Raw genomic sequence first — 18,546 nt, forward strand, 5'->3', positions numbered from 1 at the left:
TTACATTAAAATTAACATTTGAAGAATTGTTTCAATAAAGTTTATGCAAGTTGCCGTCACAGTTTATGTAAAAGAGAAATGTGCTATTAAAATCAGACATTTAGGTTACCTTTTGGGTTTTGCGATGCATGTTAGCTTTACACATCCTGATTCTCCTGCGATAATTTTCCTTTAAAAGGGGGGCATAGGGTGATCTTTTCATCAAGCAAGACATTATGCCCTGAAAGCTGACTCCAAACCATTGTTGAAAATTCAGTTATTTACACTTTAATAACAATCTACAAATACAACTTGTTGTTTTAAAGTATTCCCCTCAATCATGCACTGCTACCAGCAGTTTGGTTCCTAACGCTCTATTTTTCACCCCCGAGCAGTTTAATTCTCTCCCCCTAGAATGCCAGATTCATTTTGCACATGGGAAATACAAACCGTTTTTCATGTCTAAGAAGCCGTTTAATTTAAACTATTATATTTATATATATACACATACATACAGACCCCCTCGGAAGGATATGAGGAACAACTGCAGCACCCTTCTCAAACAAAAATACATTTTTAAGTGGTTCTCCAAGTCAAGGCTACGGTAAAATAGGAAGGGCATCATCTCAGAAAAAGGGGCTTGGGGTGTTTACATAAAGCAGAAAGCAAGATTCCTTTTCCTCCTGGTGGCAGCTAAGCCTTGGATTATTTTTTTTAGCATTGGTTTTGTCACGCTACATTTAAAGCGGCCATTTCGGGCTCGCTCCGGAGGCTGCGATCCTCTGCGAGGCCACCTGAAATCGCAACCAGTAACTCAGCAAAGAACCAGAAACGCTTCCCAGCAGACAGAAATCAGGTTTCTGCCATAGTCCAGGATCAAACTGCTTTCAACAACTTCCAGGGGGTGAAAAACAAATTTTTCTTTTTCTTTTTTTTTTATTTAAAAAAAATGAAGCTCGTTCAATGAGCTTGAGAAACTTTTGGTGAGAATTACAAAAACCACCATTTTTAAAATGTCTCCATGTTTTAAAAAGACAATTAGCTTTAGCATTAATTTAAATTTATTTGAAAAAAAATAGCTATTTTATTGCTCAACAAAAAAAAATGACAATTCATCACATTTACTTTGATTAAAAAAGGACTAAACTTTATTGACAAACTGCGGCAGACATTTTGACAAGTTTTAGCTACCTATTTAGGCAGACTTACACATGTAGCATTTAATCTTCAAGAACAGAGTGGGAGGACAGTGTACAAATCCAATTAGGACTTTATCCTATGTACAAAGTGAAATTTTTCCTCATTTTTTTCAGCTGCAGTGTCCCTTTTTATGCAAAGCTAGTGTTGAGATACACTTGAACAAGTCGACGGGATTGCTAACATTGGCAGTTTTGTCAGTTTTAAACTTGCACTGTATTATCTGCCCCAAGCACTATAAAAATGAGAAGACTGTAATTTTACAGAGTTCAGACCTACTCACGTAATAACTCTGTTTGCTAATATCAAACACTGGGCAGTTAGAGCCATGCTTTAATTTGTTTTTTTCCCCTTAAAAGTTCTTCATACAGAACCGAACTAAGAACCCCTTTACACTGGAAAATCTGCTTCCCAAGCATCTCTCAACACCGCATGTTCGGGGCTAGATTTCAAAACCCACATAAGAAAAGTCAATTTTATAAACCTAATTTTTTTTTCCTTTTAAGTCAATTACCTTTAAAAAATGCTATTTAATTTGAGGATCCTTCGTATTAAAATTTAAACTTTAGATTCACCAGCAATCTGCTTTTAAGGAAAGTTTGACGTCTGAGGTTACTTTTAAACGGTGGCAGCTACTACCGTTACATTATGATTTTAATTCTTAAAAACAGCCCTGAATTTTGAAATGTAGCCTACTTTGGGATTCTGCAACTACAACTTTTATGGGTTCCTTAAAACCAAACTTAAAAGGTTAACAAAACCTTAATTTCATAACGGCTAAGCAAAGCATGTCACTTTTGAAACTAACATTTTTAACTCAACTTTTTTTTTATTAAAAAAAGGTACAGTTGTGTTTATCTAAACAACAAAGAAAGAAAAGCCATCTAACACACTTAAAAAAAAATAAAAATTAAAGTCGGTCCTCTAAATCTATTTAACTCATTTTAAAATACTACGTACAGAAGCCAGAATGCAGGGTGAGGATGGAGTGGGAGGAAAAGGGCCACGAAGAAAAACAGTTAGACAATTACTTGTCTGGTGTGGGTAAAGCAACGGGAATCCCGGGAGATACAAGAATCAGTAACAACTGTTTGCTCATAACTGATATTTTTCCCTCATGTTTGTTTTTTTAATAACGTCCGTATGGGTGCTCTCTGTAGGCCCCCTTCACTGGCCTGGCCGGCGGGGCCTTCAGGGAGGGCCGGGTTCCGTTCCAGTCATCTTGCCCTGCAGAAAAGAGAGGGATATGTCAGGGATGGGGAACGCTTGAGCCAAGGGACACGGAGGGAGCGGCGGGGCCGGCCAGCCGGGGTCCCCTCCGGAGCTGACGCGGAGGCATAGGGCATCTTCACAGCAGTTTCACCCCGAAACCTGTCTGCAAAACGCCCCGCGGACCACCAAAATGTCTCATTTGTAGCACGTCTTGAGATACTACGGGAAAAAGCCCCTCGCGCGGGGATTCCCGGGAAGCCTGCAGCTCTGACAGCCTGACTTGGACAAACCCAGTGCCTTTTCGGAGTAATTAATTTCAGCAGAGCCGAAGCCAACTGACGGGGCAGCTCTGGCAGCCAGCCGCGGGCAAGGTGGCAGCAGCCACGGCCCCTTGGGCTGGTGGCCAGCAGCGTCTACAAGCTCAGGGTCTGGCTGGGGGCACTGCTACAGGTAGTGCTCCTCTCCTTCCCAGACACCAGGCAAGGCGGCTCCTGGATAATTGTGCCAAAATAATGAAGTCCTGACGCTGCTCTAGGATGGCAGCGCATCCACCTGAGCCTCCAGACACCGGTCTGGCTGCAACTTGCTGTTCCTTCCCCTCCGCGACAACTGGAAAATTCACATCCGTCGCCTGCGCAGCATCTGCTCACCTCTTCCGAGCAGACACTGCCAGCAGCGCGGCACCGGCACCAACTGCTGATGGGACCAAGCCCTCGGCAGGACGGCCCAAACCCTTCTGCTACGTACAACCACCACCGAGGGAAACCGAAGTTCGCATCCCCACGGTCCCCGCGTGAGCTCAAGCTCCAAATATCCCAGCTCAGCTTTCATCACGGCTTGTGCTTGCAACGCTCATCCTGGCACGCCTGCCGTTCTCTCCAGGGTCACCCCTCTGTGAAAGCAAGTGTCCGAAGCCCGGAAGACAGCCCAGCCTGTTCCTACCACCGTGCAGCACATTCCCATTTTCTCAAAACTGTCTCCAGCCTGGCTCATCAATTTATTTCGCTAATTCTGTTTTCATGAAAGCAGAGACCAAAGGAAATTACTGTGGATAAACAGATTAGCTGTGGCGACTTCATGCCAAGTATACAATGAGCGTTTTGGCCTTCATATCCCAGACACCACCACCGCTCTCCTACCAAGTAGGAGGCACAAAAGCCTCTTTGTGCTGCGTGACTAACACGGGCAACAAACCGAGCCATTGAAGGCAGGAAAGACAGCAACATTACTGACAGCAGCTGTCTGTTCAAATGCATCTTAGACTGGAAAAGCATCCCTGGTTAGGCACCTGAACTTGAACTTCACACAGTTTAAGCCCCGAGGAGGGAACACCCCAAGGCGGGAGACAGCCACTGCATTAACAACTCCGCTTCCCTAATACCAGTGTGACAAGGCACAGGGGATTCCCAGCTCCTGAGGATCCCAAAAAGTCCCTCCAGCTGGGCATTACCTTCACTACCTGCTTTCATTCATGCCTTCAGGCAGGCGATGCTCTCTGCTAAAGGGAGTTATTTTCCACACAGCGTATTTCCATGCCATTAAGCAGCTCGCTGTATAGCTTCGGTAACTGTTTATAGTTCAGCTTGTTTACGGAGAGAGGAAAATGAATCTTACTCATTGCCACATGCAGATGCCATTCATAAGATGAAAGCTGAACTAACTTTAAAAAGAAAATATGCAGTCACCCAATCCTTTACTGCTGGCACCTCAGATATAAGGCCTATTGTTTTCAACACTTGGTGATCTACAGAGTTGTGGTTAAATTGGGCTCCCACGCCTCTCAGTCTACCCAAATTGATAGCCTTATGCAACTCAAATTAGCTAAACTTCATTGACTACTTACATATTGACCAGAATTGTTCCACCTAGTCAAAGGGAGGCCTTCATATGACACTTAAATCCATTTTTCAAGCAAATGCATAGTGCAGAGTCAGTATCAGCTAGTGGGTTTTTGAGGATAAGGAAGCAGATGGAACCATGCATTCATCCAGCTCAACAAAATATAATCTGTGAAAACCAGGCTGCAGCAAAAGTAGTGCTGTGGGTGGAAATTCAGAGCTCTGAAAATATTCTAAAGCTACAAGGAAATTAAAAGATATTTCCATAGTTTAAAAATGGAATTTTAGAAGTGTCACCTTTGAAAAAATCAAGATAGATAAGAGTCTAAAACCACAGAATGCCCTCAGTTGTTCAGACCTGGATAATCTGTAGGGTATAAATATCCTGCCCCGTAAACTACCTGAGGTTCTCCTCAGTAAGTTTTTGCTCAGAGCGTGGGGCAGCACTGGAAAACAGCTGGTCGACCACAAGCAATTCCCACCTACGTGCAACCGCTGCAGGCAATTCCCAACTATGTGCAGCCCCTTCCCTGTCAAGAGAACAGTATTCCCAGACGTACCATAAGCTTCATAGGTTTCCTGTGCTTCCCCGTGTCCATAATCATAGTATTCTGTGTCCCTGGAAGAGTAATTATGTTGGTTACATACAGTGCTGAAATCGTATTCCTAAACTGACACAACTTGCACAAACACTTGAAAAGCAAAGATGCCCAGTGTTGCTCGTGGCTGCACTGCGGCTGATCACTGCTTTTACAGAATTGTCAAGGACACCAGGACACTCCCAAAAGTTATTTCCCACGCACTCCTGGATTCCAGCAGAACAAGGCACCTTCCCTACAGCTCAAACTCAGAAACCAGCGTTTCCATTCCCTTAACATAAAAAAAGGTCATGCATAATTTTCTCCGTAGCATACGGGAGACAAGGAAACTTACCCTTGGCCCTGGCTGTAGTAGCCTTCATACCCCTCATAGCTCTGGTCTGCGTATGCATCATCATAGCCCTGAAATGGACGATGACATAAACGGTGTTAATGGAAGGACTGAAGGTTAATGCCTCATCAAGAGTAACGGCAAAACTGAAAACAGCAGCTTTCGGAGGAGCCTGTGAATCCTTGCCTGCCACAGGGAAGGCGCTCAATCATCAGACACGGGTAGCCAGGATCTGCTTGTGTCCCATGGCTTGGGAGGAATGACCCACACTAATATTCACAATGCATTTAAAGTAATTTATGTGTCCAAGGCTGCAGTTTGTCTGCGGTACAAATCCATCTGCCAGGAGGCCTGTAACGGTGTTATCTAAACCACAGATTTACAGGCAGACAAAACCCAACCTATCAACTTGTGATTGGTTTCAGTGGAAAAACTGAGAAGTTTTACTGAGAGGAGAAACGGACTTCTTAAAAGTATCAATATTTGGGATGATTCCCCAAAATGCTATTGCGCGTCAAAACCAGTCATTGTCTTTTCCCTTTAGAATACCAAGACCAAAGATGAGAAGATAAGCTTGGCAGGAAGGTGGTGCTTAGTTATACGACTTGCAATGTCACCATGTTTACTTTAAGGATTTTAGGGGAAGTGAGAAACCTTTGGTGTTTCTTGCTCAAAGAACTCTCCTGCAGAAAGAGAACGTGATGTGAACTACATCAATCTTTGTGATGTAGTTTTTCTACCCTGCACTGATAGTTACGGCAACATTTCAGTTTTAGAAAAACCACCCCTTACTCTGCATTTAGGACACTAGCAGGTCCCTCAGCACCGTGCCAGTGACTGGTGGCCACTTCTTCAGTGGCTGTTAGCTCTTATTTCAATAATGTTCAATATCTAATACATGAGGTGTCCCTGTCCGTGGCAGGGGAGCCGGAACTAGACGATCTTTAAGGTCCCTTCCAACCTAAACCACTCTAGGATTCTATGATCAGCTACCTGGAATAAAAACCCCCTAAGATATATAGTTTCTTACATATTCCTCATAGGTTTCTGGTGCGGGAGGAGGAGGAAGCGGTATTCTCTGAATGCCGGCTGCTCGCGCTCTGGGTGCAGGAGCCCCCCGTACTGCTGGGGGAGGAGGTACTCCGCGGGCTACAGCAGCTCCCCTGGCAATGGCACCCCGCACCGGGGCTCCTCGCACGAGGGCCCCCCGAGGAGGAGGAGGGGGAGGACCAACACCACGGCCCCTGGAAAGGAGATAAAAAGGACTGTGAAGAGCTACTGGGGTACTGCTCGTGTGCTGAAAGCTGAGGGCAGTGCACGCACTTCTTACACCAACTTTAAAATGCAATAGCTTGATAAATAAACACAGACACAATTAACTAAGCCATGAATTCTTTACCAAAAATGACAGCACAAGAATTATTAACATTGTTGTATTGCAGGATTTACAAAACCCTCTTCTGAGATGAGAATTCTACTGCATCAGATATTGTACAGAGGAAGAAATAAATCTGAGATAGAGCTTCGACCAAGTAATTTCTCAGAACTCATTTTAAACAACCCTTTATCACCAACCTGTAATGACTGCCAGACCTCCGGGACCGTAAAGATCAACGATGAGGTGAGCAGGGACACTTCTGGGCTAAACACTCAGAAGCAAAGACTCTCCCCCATGAAACAGGTAGCGAAGCAAGAACTACAGTAAAAGAGTTTTATCACCAATTTATGCCAATGCCTTGACAGCAATGACAGAATAATGCCATCCTATAACTTTCAAGAGGAAGATCAGTTTAAATTGAAAATGCCTATTCTGCCGAAGGCTATGGAAACCAACACAGCGTATCTATCTACGCAGGATTTCATAGGTCAATTTCTGAAAGGTTACTTTATGAAGATACTAATTGCAGACATCGAAAATAACACAGAAGACATCCAATGTGTTAGATTACTAGATTACATCTCAAAACATACAAAACATTTGACGCCAGCTTGCTAAAAGCAAGCCTGCAACACAAGGCTAGAAAGCCTTGGCCAAAAGCCAAGGTCAAGGCCAACAGCTGATGTGCAAGAACAAGCAGCTTCGCCTCATCTGGCAGGATAACTCCGAGCAAGACGCAGCATTTCCAGGTCTGTGCTTTTGGGAAAGGTACCTTGGAACAGGTGGAGGCGGCGGTGGAGCTGCTCCCCTTCCCCGCACAGGGACTCCTCGGCCACGAGTTGGCTCTGGCACACCGTTCAGATAGGAGAGCTCCAAGAATTGCTCCTGACAGATATCATCCATCATATCCTAAAGAGGGGAAAGAGTCAACTCCAAAGAACAGCTAACTAGCCAGCCTGCGCTCCAGGACATCACAGGCTACTGTGCTGCAGTAAAAATATCCTGATAGTCCTAAATTAAAATCTGCTTGTTAGTTTTACCGGGATTTGCTCAGCAGGCAGCAGTGTACAACTGCCAGCTTTCCCCAAATCATCCAAGAAGGGCACGCCACCTGCGTGTCCAGGGGCTGCAGTGAGCGCTACAGCTGGTCCCTGGGAAGAGGACCTCGCTGTTAAGGGTCCTGGAGGCATCTGCTGGTGTTCTGCATCCCAGGGATGTCAGCAGGATTTATTTGCAAATGCTAGTGAGTTCAGAGGTGAAGTCAGGCAAGACATATCTCACCTCGAGCATCTTACAGCTCCTATTTAAAGACAAGTAGCTGGCAATGAGCGCTCATACGGTAACAACATACTGCTGTGTTCCCGACACGCTGAAGGAACAGGACAGGATGCAGCCTGACGAAGAGCAAACACCCATTTGCAAATCCAGGCTGTCTCTTCAAATTCTTAGGAACACAGTATGTGTTTTTTATCATTGCACTCCATGCATTTTTATCGCCTCAGGGGACCTAGCTCCAGGAATTAGTACGTATCTCCGGTGACCCCGCAGAAGTCATGGCACCCCACCCCTCCCCTCAACACACAGGCAGTGTGGGCCTCGCGCTGAGGATCTTCACGATGCCATGGCAACACTACAAAGCAACGAGTCTCCTACCAGATGTGTCTTCACAGCACTGCTGGCTTCCATAGTGACTTCTCTGTCAATTTTCACAAGTTTAACACATTGTTTGAAGGCAGCGACAGATGAGACACTTTAAATAGCAAGGCTGTACGCTTGCTTTAGCAAGCTGAGGTTTTGTACATCCCAGGGGCTCCTTGAAGATGACCTCTTTCCTTCAAAGACACTTCACATAGCAATCTCTCCTCCTCCCTGTGTCAGACTCTCAGAAATCACACAGTACCCATCGCTTTTCCACACTTCCCTACTACCCACCGCTCTCGGATCCCACCCGCCCCTGGTACTTGAGGCAGAACATCTGAGCTCCGAGTCTCAGCTGAGGCGCAGCGCTGAGGTACACCCAGCTCTCGGAATTACAGGCTGAGCCAGACAGAAGCAGGGACCACTGCGTGCTTCTTTCCCATTTCGTTTTTGTTTTTTTCCCTAATTTAGCAGGCAATACTATTGTTTTAATAACATACAAGAGACTCCAAGTTCTTGGAATCAGTCCCCTAGCTGTCACAAAACTGACCTGAAGTTGTCCAGAAAGGTCTTACAAGGTTCACCAGTAAAAGACATCCCCAAACAGATAACAAGTGTCATCTGTATAAATGCCTGATTAGCAAAGAGGTTCCTTCACATCGTACACATTCAAAGCAACAGAAATATTGATTTAACAGACGTGTCTCAAACTAGCTACAACACTGAATACTACTACCCAGCTGCCTGGGCAGTCACCCTCCTCATCCTCACACCACCCCTTCAGAGCAGAGCAAACATCTCTGTCCTTAGTTTCTGATCTGAGCAGTGACGTTTTCTAGCCAGATTCCTATGCTACAGTTCCAAGTCAGAGCAACCCATCCAAAAAGCCCCTTCCATGCCAGGCATGGCTAAAGTTCTCCTCCCACTAAAACGGAGACGTGGAGCTAGACAAGCTACTCATCCACCCCAGTGTCCACAGCTAGTACTGGGAGAGAGATGCCTACTCCAAGTGTTGTAGACAACTGCCCTGTAAGTGTATGCCTTTCTAAATATGGTTAGGGGATTAATACATGCCTTCATGCAAGACTAATGGGGTCATCTAAAGCTGCCGCACACACTCCATGCTTCAGGCTCCCTCAGCTCCACCAATTCCTCTAGCACGAGCCTCACACTGTGCAAATCTCACCCATCCTTACAGCCAGATTCCCAACCCATCCACCTCCTTCAAACAGAAGAGAACATCAGTATACGTACTGGAACAAGGAACTTCTTGACTTCTTCCATGGCGTGAGCCATCAGAGCATACGCTTCACAAGGGGGTCCAAAAACTTCAATGAAGACATGCAAATCCATATTTAGATGAGCATATTTAGGATCTCCCCCTTTACGCAGTTCTTCCTCCTGAAACAATGCAGATTAGAGATCACTAAAACTCAGTAAAATGCACAGAAGCTGTTTTTCTTTTACCTGTTTTCTAAGTCTTAAGAGGAGGTGTCTGTAAAAGCATTTTGGCTATGCAGGGACACAGATCACGGTAACGTACTACAAAAAGCCATATGCGATCTACACCTTCCACCTTTTTATAGCTGCCTTTTCAGGTGACTATGATATTTTTGTCAATGCACGGATGTCAGCCACCTTTTTCCCCGAAGTTTAAGCATATGCAAGCAGCGTTCCTCCTCTTCTACACCACCTTTCTGCCTGAGTTGGTCTTGAAGGTCTAGTGAAGTCTAATGCCTCAAACGAGCTTGCTCTTTAACTCTGCTCTTAGATACCTGTGTTATTCAGATGGCTTTACAAAGCTACAAATAAGCTAGAAATGTAAAAGCTTTTCATGCTGCTAAAGTAAAAAGCTGAATTAAGTGGCAACTCTGTTGACTGTTAGCTCAGTTTTGGGAATAAGCAGGAAGAAAAAAATTCTTTTCATTTTTCCTGCTCAAAAAACCCCTCCTGGCACTTTGCGATTCACTAAAGATTACCAGGAACCTACTGCTTCAACATCTTCAGTGAACCACGAGAATTTAAGGATTTCAGAGGGAACAGCTGAAAAAGGGGTTTGTGTTTTTTTTTTTTTTTTTTCCTTTTTCTTTTCTTAAGGGTAAACATTCCTTTAGGGAATGACTTCTCATGCAGTAGCTGGGATTCATTCTTATTTTATAAACTTTGTACTTCACCTCCCGCACAAACTGTCTCTGCACCTAAGGGTACAGGACATCAAAGGGTGACGGGTCTCCAAGTCATGCTCATAAACAAAACACACATCACACTTCTGCCCCAAACAAGATTGCTCCCAACACGCACCAAACCATTTGGGAAGGATGGCTCCTACTGCCTTTGCTTTTGGATTTTAATGGTTTAATCTTTTATAAAATTCTTTGAGAACTGCTACTTCTCACAGCAATATGAAAGGCATTAATATATATGTATGTTTTCAGGGGTGATGCCCTTACCTTTGCTTTGTCTCGCATCGAACCCTTTCCAAGCACAGATATCTTGGCACCAGTTTCTTCCTGAAGTCTCTTGATAGTGTTGCCTTGAGGTCCCAAAATCTTTCCAACAAAGTTGAACTGTAAATGAAGAAAAGAAAAAAAAAAATTACCTCCAGAGCTCAGCAGCCGTAACAAAAGCTCTTCCTAACGTTATGCTGGCTGACAAAAAAAAAATTAGACACTCCATTTTCTCTTCACCTCACCAAAAAATACAGACCAAAAAATGCACAGGAAAATTTATATTCCAGAACATACTTTTCATCAAAAAAATGCTCCACCACAAAATCAAGCTAAATTAACTCACATAAAGCGTTTAATTCTAACATCTACTCTCCAGTAGTTTTACAGGGAGCAAGCCTTAAGAGTTAAATGAGTTCTTAACTGTAAAACACAAAGCTCTAGATAGGAAAGTGTCTATTCTAGTAATAAAAGATCACAGCTATGCATCGCCATTTAGCTTTATCCCAAGACATTCTAGAAATGTAATATATCAGAAACAAGATCCTGCAAGCCTGCATAGGAAAAATTCCATAGTGATAGTGGAACACTGGCATAACTCCTGATGACACTTTGTCAGCTACTATCTCTAAGAGTCAGCCACAAAATCCATAGAAAATAAGCAAATCGCAGAGATTCAGTAAGCTATTTTCTGGCCCTCACCTTGGGGTACTGTTTGACAGGTATCAGAACTCGTTCTTTCAGTTTCATATTCTTGTGGGAAAATAAATCCAGGTAGTTCTCTTCCTCATCCTTCTTTGTTGTTTCACCCTTCTGAATTTTTTCAATTTCTAAACAAGATAAAAATAGGGCTGCTTATATTCCTCAAACAAGCATCATTTTAGAGTTGGAATTATGACAGGACATACCACCCTCATTCTCTGTGAATACAGGAACACTTGTAATTGTGTTAATGGAACCTGGATAGCCAGGTCACCTCTTCAGTGCTAGCCCGCCTTGCCTCTTCCTCCCTTCACGTCTAGGCATTCCAGAAGGCCAAAAACGGGATAATGAACAAAATAAGAAAGACCGGCAGAGAACGCCCTACAAATAACTTCAATAGGGAAGAGTAGGAAACTGTAAGTACAGTTTTGCATATCACTTCTGCCGTGCCTTCCTCTCTCAGGCCCCAAGCTCACGCCTCCCCGGCGAAAGCAGTCCCCCGGCGTGGGCTCCTAACGCTCCAAAGAAACCGGCCCCGACTACGCTACTGGATCCACTCGCTGCAGAGCAGCAGCCATCAGCACATCAGGCAAGTCATTATCATTCATGCTGATGTGCTATTTTATATCTGTAATTTAAGTAGTGGTGTCAACACATACTGACACTACGAATTTCAGTTAATATTCTGATTTTTATTTGTATATTGTGAATGATAGAGTCTTGGAAAAACACTGCGGTGGCCTGACTGAACCAAAGGCATGCGGCAGCCTGAGGGGGATCTGGAAGCAAATCCAAATAACCTTCTGGAAGTAGGTCATTAAGGTAGGCCAATTAGGAACTAGTACGCAAACACCTTCTCAAATCTGGCTAGAAATTAAACTTTCACTGAGAGATGGCAGGAGACAGTCACCTCAAAAGACGACCCAAATGGAGAAGACTCAAGATCATCTTCAAGGCAGGCATTTCTAGCACCATTTCTTACAGTCATCGATGAGCTTTCCTTTGTACAAGACAAACGCCCAACATTTTTCAAAAGAACGTAGCCCGTAGCTGACTGGCTTTTCTTTTCCAGAGATGTCCAGTCACGTGCAATTTTTATTTAATGGCCAACAGCTAGATGACAACTTCCCCAAATTTGGAGTTGTTATTATTAACGGCATCATTAACAATCCCAAATGATTGATGAACCATTATGCACTCTTTGGTGCAACTTAAAAAAATAACTGGTGATACCATACACAGCCGTCACAAATTATCATTTACAGATGCTTATCAGGGGAGGAGCGTGACCCTTCCCTAAAAGTTAAATTGCGCCATTTCATCAGCAAACCCAAGAACTATAAATATCTCTTCTGAGTCGAAAGCGCTCTAAATACAACTTCTCACATCTCAAGGGAAAGAGAGACACTTCCACAAGATTAGACATATAACTGGATTAAAGCTGCAAGACAAAACTCAAACTGAAGACTGCTTAGTCATTCCCAGAGTTTAAAGAGGGCAGCTGCAGTATCTTGTGTTTCCGGTGATTTTCTGCCCATGTCAGAAACATTTACATTAAATGTTCATGTTTGTGGTTTTGGAAGGTTGGTCAGATAATTGACATGTTTTATCCACCTACTAACAGTCTCGGATCACCCAAACAGCAGTAGGAACGATGGGTTACCATCACCCTCCTGGCTGGACAGGCAACCGCAGCCTTACCGGCTGAGAAGCACGACCGGCATCTTTTAGATGGGGAAGGCCAGAAGGAAGTCAAGCAACACGATGGGAAACTAAAAAAACCCCAAACCTTAAGAAAACATGATCAGACCATTGATCAATTTTTTAACTTTTCAGTTTTGGACACAGTAACATAAACTGGTTTTTAGTTTAGAGATCTAAATATAGAAGTTGGAGATTGTGTTGCATAAATATGAAAAAAAGTCTAAATTTTGTATTTCTACTTGCAACAGCACCTTGGCTCCCTTACAAAAGTGTTACCATGACTCCTTAGTTTAAAAAAAATTACCGGATTTAATTGCTTTGAAAAAGAGAGCTTGATTTTTGCTTTAAAAAGAAATGGTTTTCTGAAGACGCTATGCAAAAGTAAAAACCCCAGAAGTTCAAGCCCTGTGAAATTTATAAAATAAGCAATAGAGCTGGCTGCCTTGGTTAGTTTTACATAGTTTTTTAATTTTAGCTATAAGAGCAGATCAGACAATCAAGATTTGGAAACTAAAGATTGCATTGGTGGCCTTATCCCTGGTTAGGCATAGCTTTATAATGCAATGCAATTACTTCTCAACTATTTTGGTTCTTCAAAAACAGCAAGTGAATTTCTGAAAATGCATTCTGCATATTAACAAGCGGTGTTTTCTACGCACACGTCAAGAATAAAAGCACCCTAAAACTGTCTTGATGTAAATTAAAACTACCCAGAGGCATCTTCTACCTTGTCAAAACACAACGCAATCAGACTCAGCCTCTGCAACCCGGTGAATCACAGTTCACATCAGCCACAGCAAAATCCATTCTGCCTCCTGCAACAGGAGCAACGACAGCTGGGAATCGGTCCGGGAAGGCAACAAATAATTAACCATTTGCTAAAAAAAGCATCGGAACCATCATCACCATGCCTTCAAATGAAATGCAAAACACAGAAGACAAAACCCTGTGCAGCAGAATAATTCTAAGTTCTCCAGCTTCTGCAATTCAGGTCAGCGGGGGTGACCTAGCAGTCCCCTTCACACCTTCCGAACCAACTCCAAGGCTGGAAATAGGTGTGAAGGAGGACTAAAAACATGCCACTTGTGACGTGTCCTACTGCTCCGGATTCCAGCATTATCTGTCTGCATTCTGGCACATTAGCTACGGCAACATGAAGCAGTACTGAATGAACTGATGAGTGGTAGCAGTTTGTCAGACCACTTACTGATACGAAGGAGAAGCGTACGTATACCTCGAGGGATTAAGCATGCCTCATTTCAGTGCTGATTTTTTAAAGCCGTGTCAGAGGTGCAGCAGAAGGTTACCTTCTTGCCACGGGGAATGTCAGCAGTCTGGCAGCATGTGTGGCAGTGGTTTCCAGGACTTCATGTGGGGCAGTGATTGCATTGTCTCAGAAGAAATCCTAAGGGGTAGGTAAAGGGGGTTGGTAACACCGCTGCTTCACAAGGAGGAGGCTAAGCAGCCACAGTGCTACTCCTGATCTAAGCCCAAGCTCTTCCTTAACAACAACAAAAAAAATCAACCATATTAAACATTGCCCTGCAGCACGCTTGTGCTCTGTAAGCAGAGACACATTCTGTTTGCTCATAATACTGAGAGTATTATCTTCACATTATGATGATACTGACCCCGTGCCCCCAAAAACCCAAAACAACCCTAAAACCCCAGAAGAGTTTGGGGATGGGAGCCTCTGGAAGACAGCAGAGCTCCCTCTCTCCTATGCTACCACTCCCCAACTGGTTTGGTTTCACAGGAGAGGAGGCAGGGACCTGTTCCTGGGTGGACTCTGTGAACTGTGGAAGCTGCAGAATTTAGCAAGCCTAACCCCACCATCTCCCTCCCGCTTTCCGCTGAAATACACCCCCCACCCTCTAGCCTGTGTGCTGGGATTTATACGCAGACAGCTCCGCTTTGGAGCTTTGCCGGGAAGGGAGGGGACTGCCACTAGCACAGGGAGAAGGGGCCCGGGGAAGGAAAGAAACACTGCTGAAGCATGAGGCAGGGAGGAGAGAGCCCGGAGGCGAGCGATGAGAAATGGCACAGGTAGTAGAGGCTCCTGGGAGAGAAGTGGGAGGTGGCAGAGTCACAGCGGTGACAGGCAGGCTAGCATCAGCAGCTAATAATGTTGGCATGGCTTAGCAATATATACATTTAAAAACGCAACAGTGGAATGGTGTTAGAATATCACAGTCTGCGGCACCGGGGCACAAGTTTAAGGCGGCAGTTACCGCTCCTTTTGGGGTAGGGCATACCCTGGGAAGCACAGAAATTTAAATAATCTTCTCCATTTCAGGACAGCCTTCGCTCCACGATAAGGAAGTTTCAGAACATCGCACTGCTCTGCGTTACATACAGTTTCTCATCACCCCTGTGACCTCGGCCCATCTCTAATCCCACCATTTGGTTCCTTGGCAAGTCACTCCAGCGAGGCCACCACCCGTACAACTTTCCCATACAGCCCCTTTTTTTTATTGCCTTCCTAGGAATACGCAGTGAGTGAGTGAATCTGGCAGGAGAACCAGCAGGGATTCTGCCGAGGAGTCCTCCAGCACCTCAGGCTGCTCCCTGCTTTGCAGCGCGTTGCTCTGTCTGCAATTGCTCAGTGCTCCCTCCATCCCTTCATGTGTCCTGCATCTAATATCCTACACGTTGCTCCGAATCCACCCCTCACCACCCATCCCCATCCTTCCTCACCACTGCAAGCTTCTGGGGATGCAAAGGGCTGCATTTAACATAAGGACCAACTAGCTGCCAGCCATATAGAGACTTGCTAGAGGAATGACATAGCTCACATATCCGTCTGCAGCACAGGAAGCTCAGAGAAGACCAGCTCTTTTTGCATAGGGTTTCTCCGTGAAATAAAAATAGCTAGGATTACCACAAGAATTTGAAAAAAAACCCCAGCCCCATGCTTAGCTAACACATTGGGGGATGTCTCCTGTCTCCCCAAAGCACACAAGCAGAGAGGACTGTGCCTTTCAAAACATCAGCATCTCCCCCTGCCCTCCCCGCAGCACATGGGAGCATAAATCAAAGTGAGAAAAAGGGCTTTTCTTGTTCCTATGGAAGAGGAAGGTCGCACGGCCCCCAAAGCACAGGGCTGAGGAAACACAGATCATATTCCAGTTTCTGTTCAGGGCGCTGTGTAACAGAACCCCAAAATCTAACCACTTTACTGCCTTTTCATCACACAGTACATTGTTCCCGAATCAGTATTACATCACTGTGTTGCTCTTCATTTGGTTCCTAAATAATCCTAATTTTCTCTAGAAATGCTAAGCAGTTTTAGAACCACAAAAGTATTTTAGACTACTTTTACATATTGTTTTTAAAGAAGTCTTTTAGATTCAATGCAGAACTCCTACAGGGTTCCCTCCCAGAGGCAGGCAGGGAAGCAACTTCCACTCCTGAAAAAGAGCTGGAATAGGAATACCGCTGACATTCAATAATCAGTCACTTCTTTGTCTAGAAGTCATTTTGCTTAAGTTGTGCTGGCCGTTTGCATCACAATCTTTGGCCCAGACCTACATTCTGGTTTTACAGCAGCTTCTCCAACATGACATCCCCAAAGGGTGCCACAGCAAGAGAGAAATTCTGAGCAATCGAGATCAGTTTGGGGTCATCTGTGCAAAAAGCTTTAGTCTCCTAAACCCACTGGTTTATTTCAGATTCTTTCTCCTGAGCTTCCTGCTCAGATCATCCTGAGTTTGGACTGCTAGAAAATGCTCCCAAAGGACAGCAATTTTCAAAATATCCAAAGCAAGCAGGAAGCATCTGGAGCTCTTCCAATGATCAATTTTAAGTCTCACAAAGCTGCAGTCTACTATCAGCAATTTTTAAATTAATGAAAAAAAAAATCATAAATCCTTGTTACACCACTCAATGAACGAAACTTTACTATGTGGACTGAGAACGTTGCTCTTTGTGCGGGAATTAGCAAACTCCTTAGGCTTCATTTCACTGGAAGGCATCATCACAGAGCTGTCGAGCATCTGCTAGCTAAAGGGGTTTATTAATGAAAAACATTAAATTGACAGCAAATCGGATTATAAAACTGATTTATTTAGATCAACATATCTGCGAGTGATGCCAAGTTACCCATGATGATATACCTCAGTTACTTGCACAATGGGAGACAGGAATTATTTCCTACATTAAAGGAGGAGCTAATGAAATCTCTAGCACTGCACCAACTATAGCAATACTATACGTTTTAAAGACCTTAAAAAAACCCAAACCATTTAAAAGCAGAGTAAGTACCAGAGAGCTCGGCACTCTGCTCATCTGCAGATTAAATCTGAGTATATCCCCCCGCCGGGTACTTCCCAGCTCTCCACTCTGCACACATAAAGCAGTAAGTGGTGGCAAACATTTTAAGTCTTTCCGATTTTTAAGCTGACTACGGTGTCTTGAGGCAGCTGAATCTCCTTGCTGGAGGCACCGAAGGCGGGTGCAGCAGCTGCGCTGGGGAGATATGGAGAAATCAGAGCGGGCAGGCGATTGGCCGGCAGAGATGGGGAAGGAGAAGGCTCGTCTGGGCACAGAACAAAGACTGCCATTTCCATTCCCTATTTAGGTTCATCAGAAGCATGAAACAAGCTCTAATACAGATTACCAGAGAGGAAAAATCAAAGAGATCACAAACCATGCCTCACAGGGACTCAAGCAGACGCTACACGGAAACCCCCAGTTTTTAGCGTTCTCTCCGGTCCCCTCTCTCCCCAGGGATGAAAAGGGCCGCAGTGACCCCACACCGTATGTAAAAAAGAAAGTTCTGGGTCTGCGTTTAATCCGGGCCAGGATTAAGCACGGGGCTACACAGAGATTTAACGAGGGAAATATCTAATCTTCAAAACCCCCGGCATCGCCCCTCGCACCGGGCAGGGCAGCCAGAACGGCTCGGCGCACCGCCCGCCGCTTCCCCCGGGCGGCCGGGGGCTGCCCGCCAGCGGGAGGGTCCCGCTCCCCCTTCGCCGTTCACTAGTAGCCGGCTCCCCCCCCGCCCGCCCCACCGAGCCCCGGGGAGGGGGGGGGAAGGCCCTGCCCGGGGGTCCCGCCCTGCCCATCCCCCGGTACCTGCTGTGAGGAGCTGCATGGCGTGCGTGAAGGACGGGTCGAGGCTGTCCTTCTCGGCCATCAGCTCGGGCAGGTACTTGTTCTCGGGCTCCATCTTGGCAGCGGCCCCCGGTAGCAGCGGGGTAGGGGCGGCGGCGGAGGCTTGACCGGCCGAAGCGGCGGCCGTGGCGCTGGGCGGCAGGAGCGGCGGCGGCTGTGCCCCGCCGGCAGCCCCGCGCCCCCCCCCCGCCACGGGGAGGCCGCCGCGGCGGGGGCCCTCCTTGCCGGGCGCCGCCGGGGCCCGGCCCCCGGCCCAGGCGGGCGGCAGAGTCGTCACGGCGCTGCATGGGGAAGGGGGGTGGGGTGGGGTGGGGTGGCGGGGCGCGGCGGCGGCGGGGCGGGCGCGGAGCGGAGCGGGCCGAGCGGCGCTGCCACACCGTCCGCCGCGGCACCAGAGCCGGAA

General features: G+C 45.7%; 1 protein-coding gene across 1 annotated transcript; it reads right to left on the reverse strand.

Moving 5' to 3' along the window:
- Window positions 1-1,099: 1,099 nt before the first annotated feature.
- On the reverse strand, window positions 1,100-18,445 carry KHDRBS1 (KH RNA binding domain containing, signal transduction associated 1). Its single transcript, XM_054223943.1, is given in 10 exon segments — window positions 1,100-2,403; window positions 4,787-4,845; window positions 5,160-5,227; window positions 6,187-6,400; window positions 7,307-7,443; window positions 9,427-9,573; window positions 10,623-10,739; window positions 11,322-11,449; window positions 18,105-18,330; window positions 18,332-18,445. Coding segments are annotated over 10 exon segments (1,293 nt in total). The 5' UTR covers window positions 18,431-18,445; the 3' UTR covers window positions 1,100-2,305.
- Between the last annotated feature and the right edge of the window lie 101 nt (window positions 18,446-18,546).

Source organism: Rissa tridactyla, chromosome 18 (assembly GCF_028500815.1).
Source record: "Rissa tridactyla isolate bRisTri1 chromosome 18, bRisTri1.patW.cur.20221130, whole genome shotgun sequence".
Classification (NCBI taxonomy): Eukaryota; Metazoa; Chordata; class Aves; order Charadriiformes; family Laridae; genus Rissa; species Rissa tridactyla.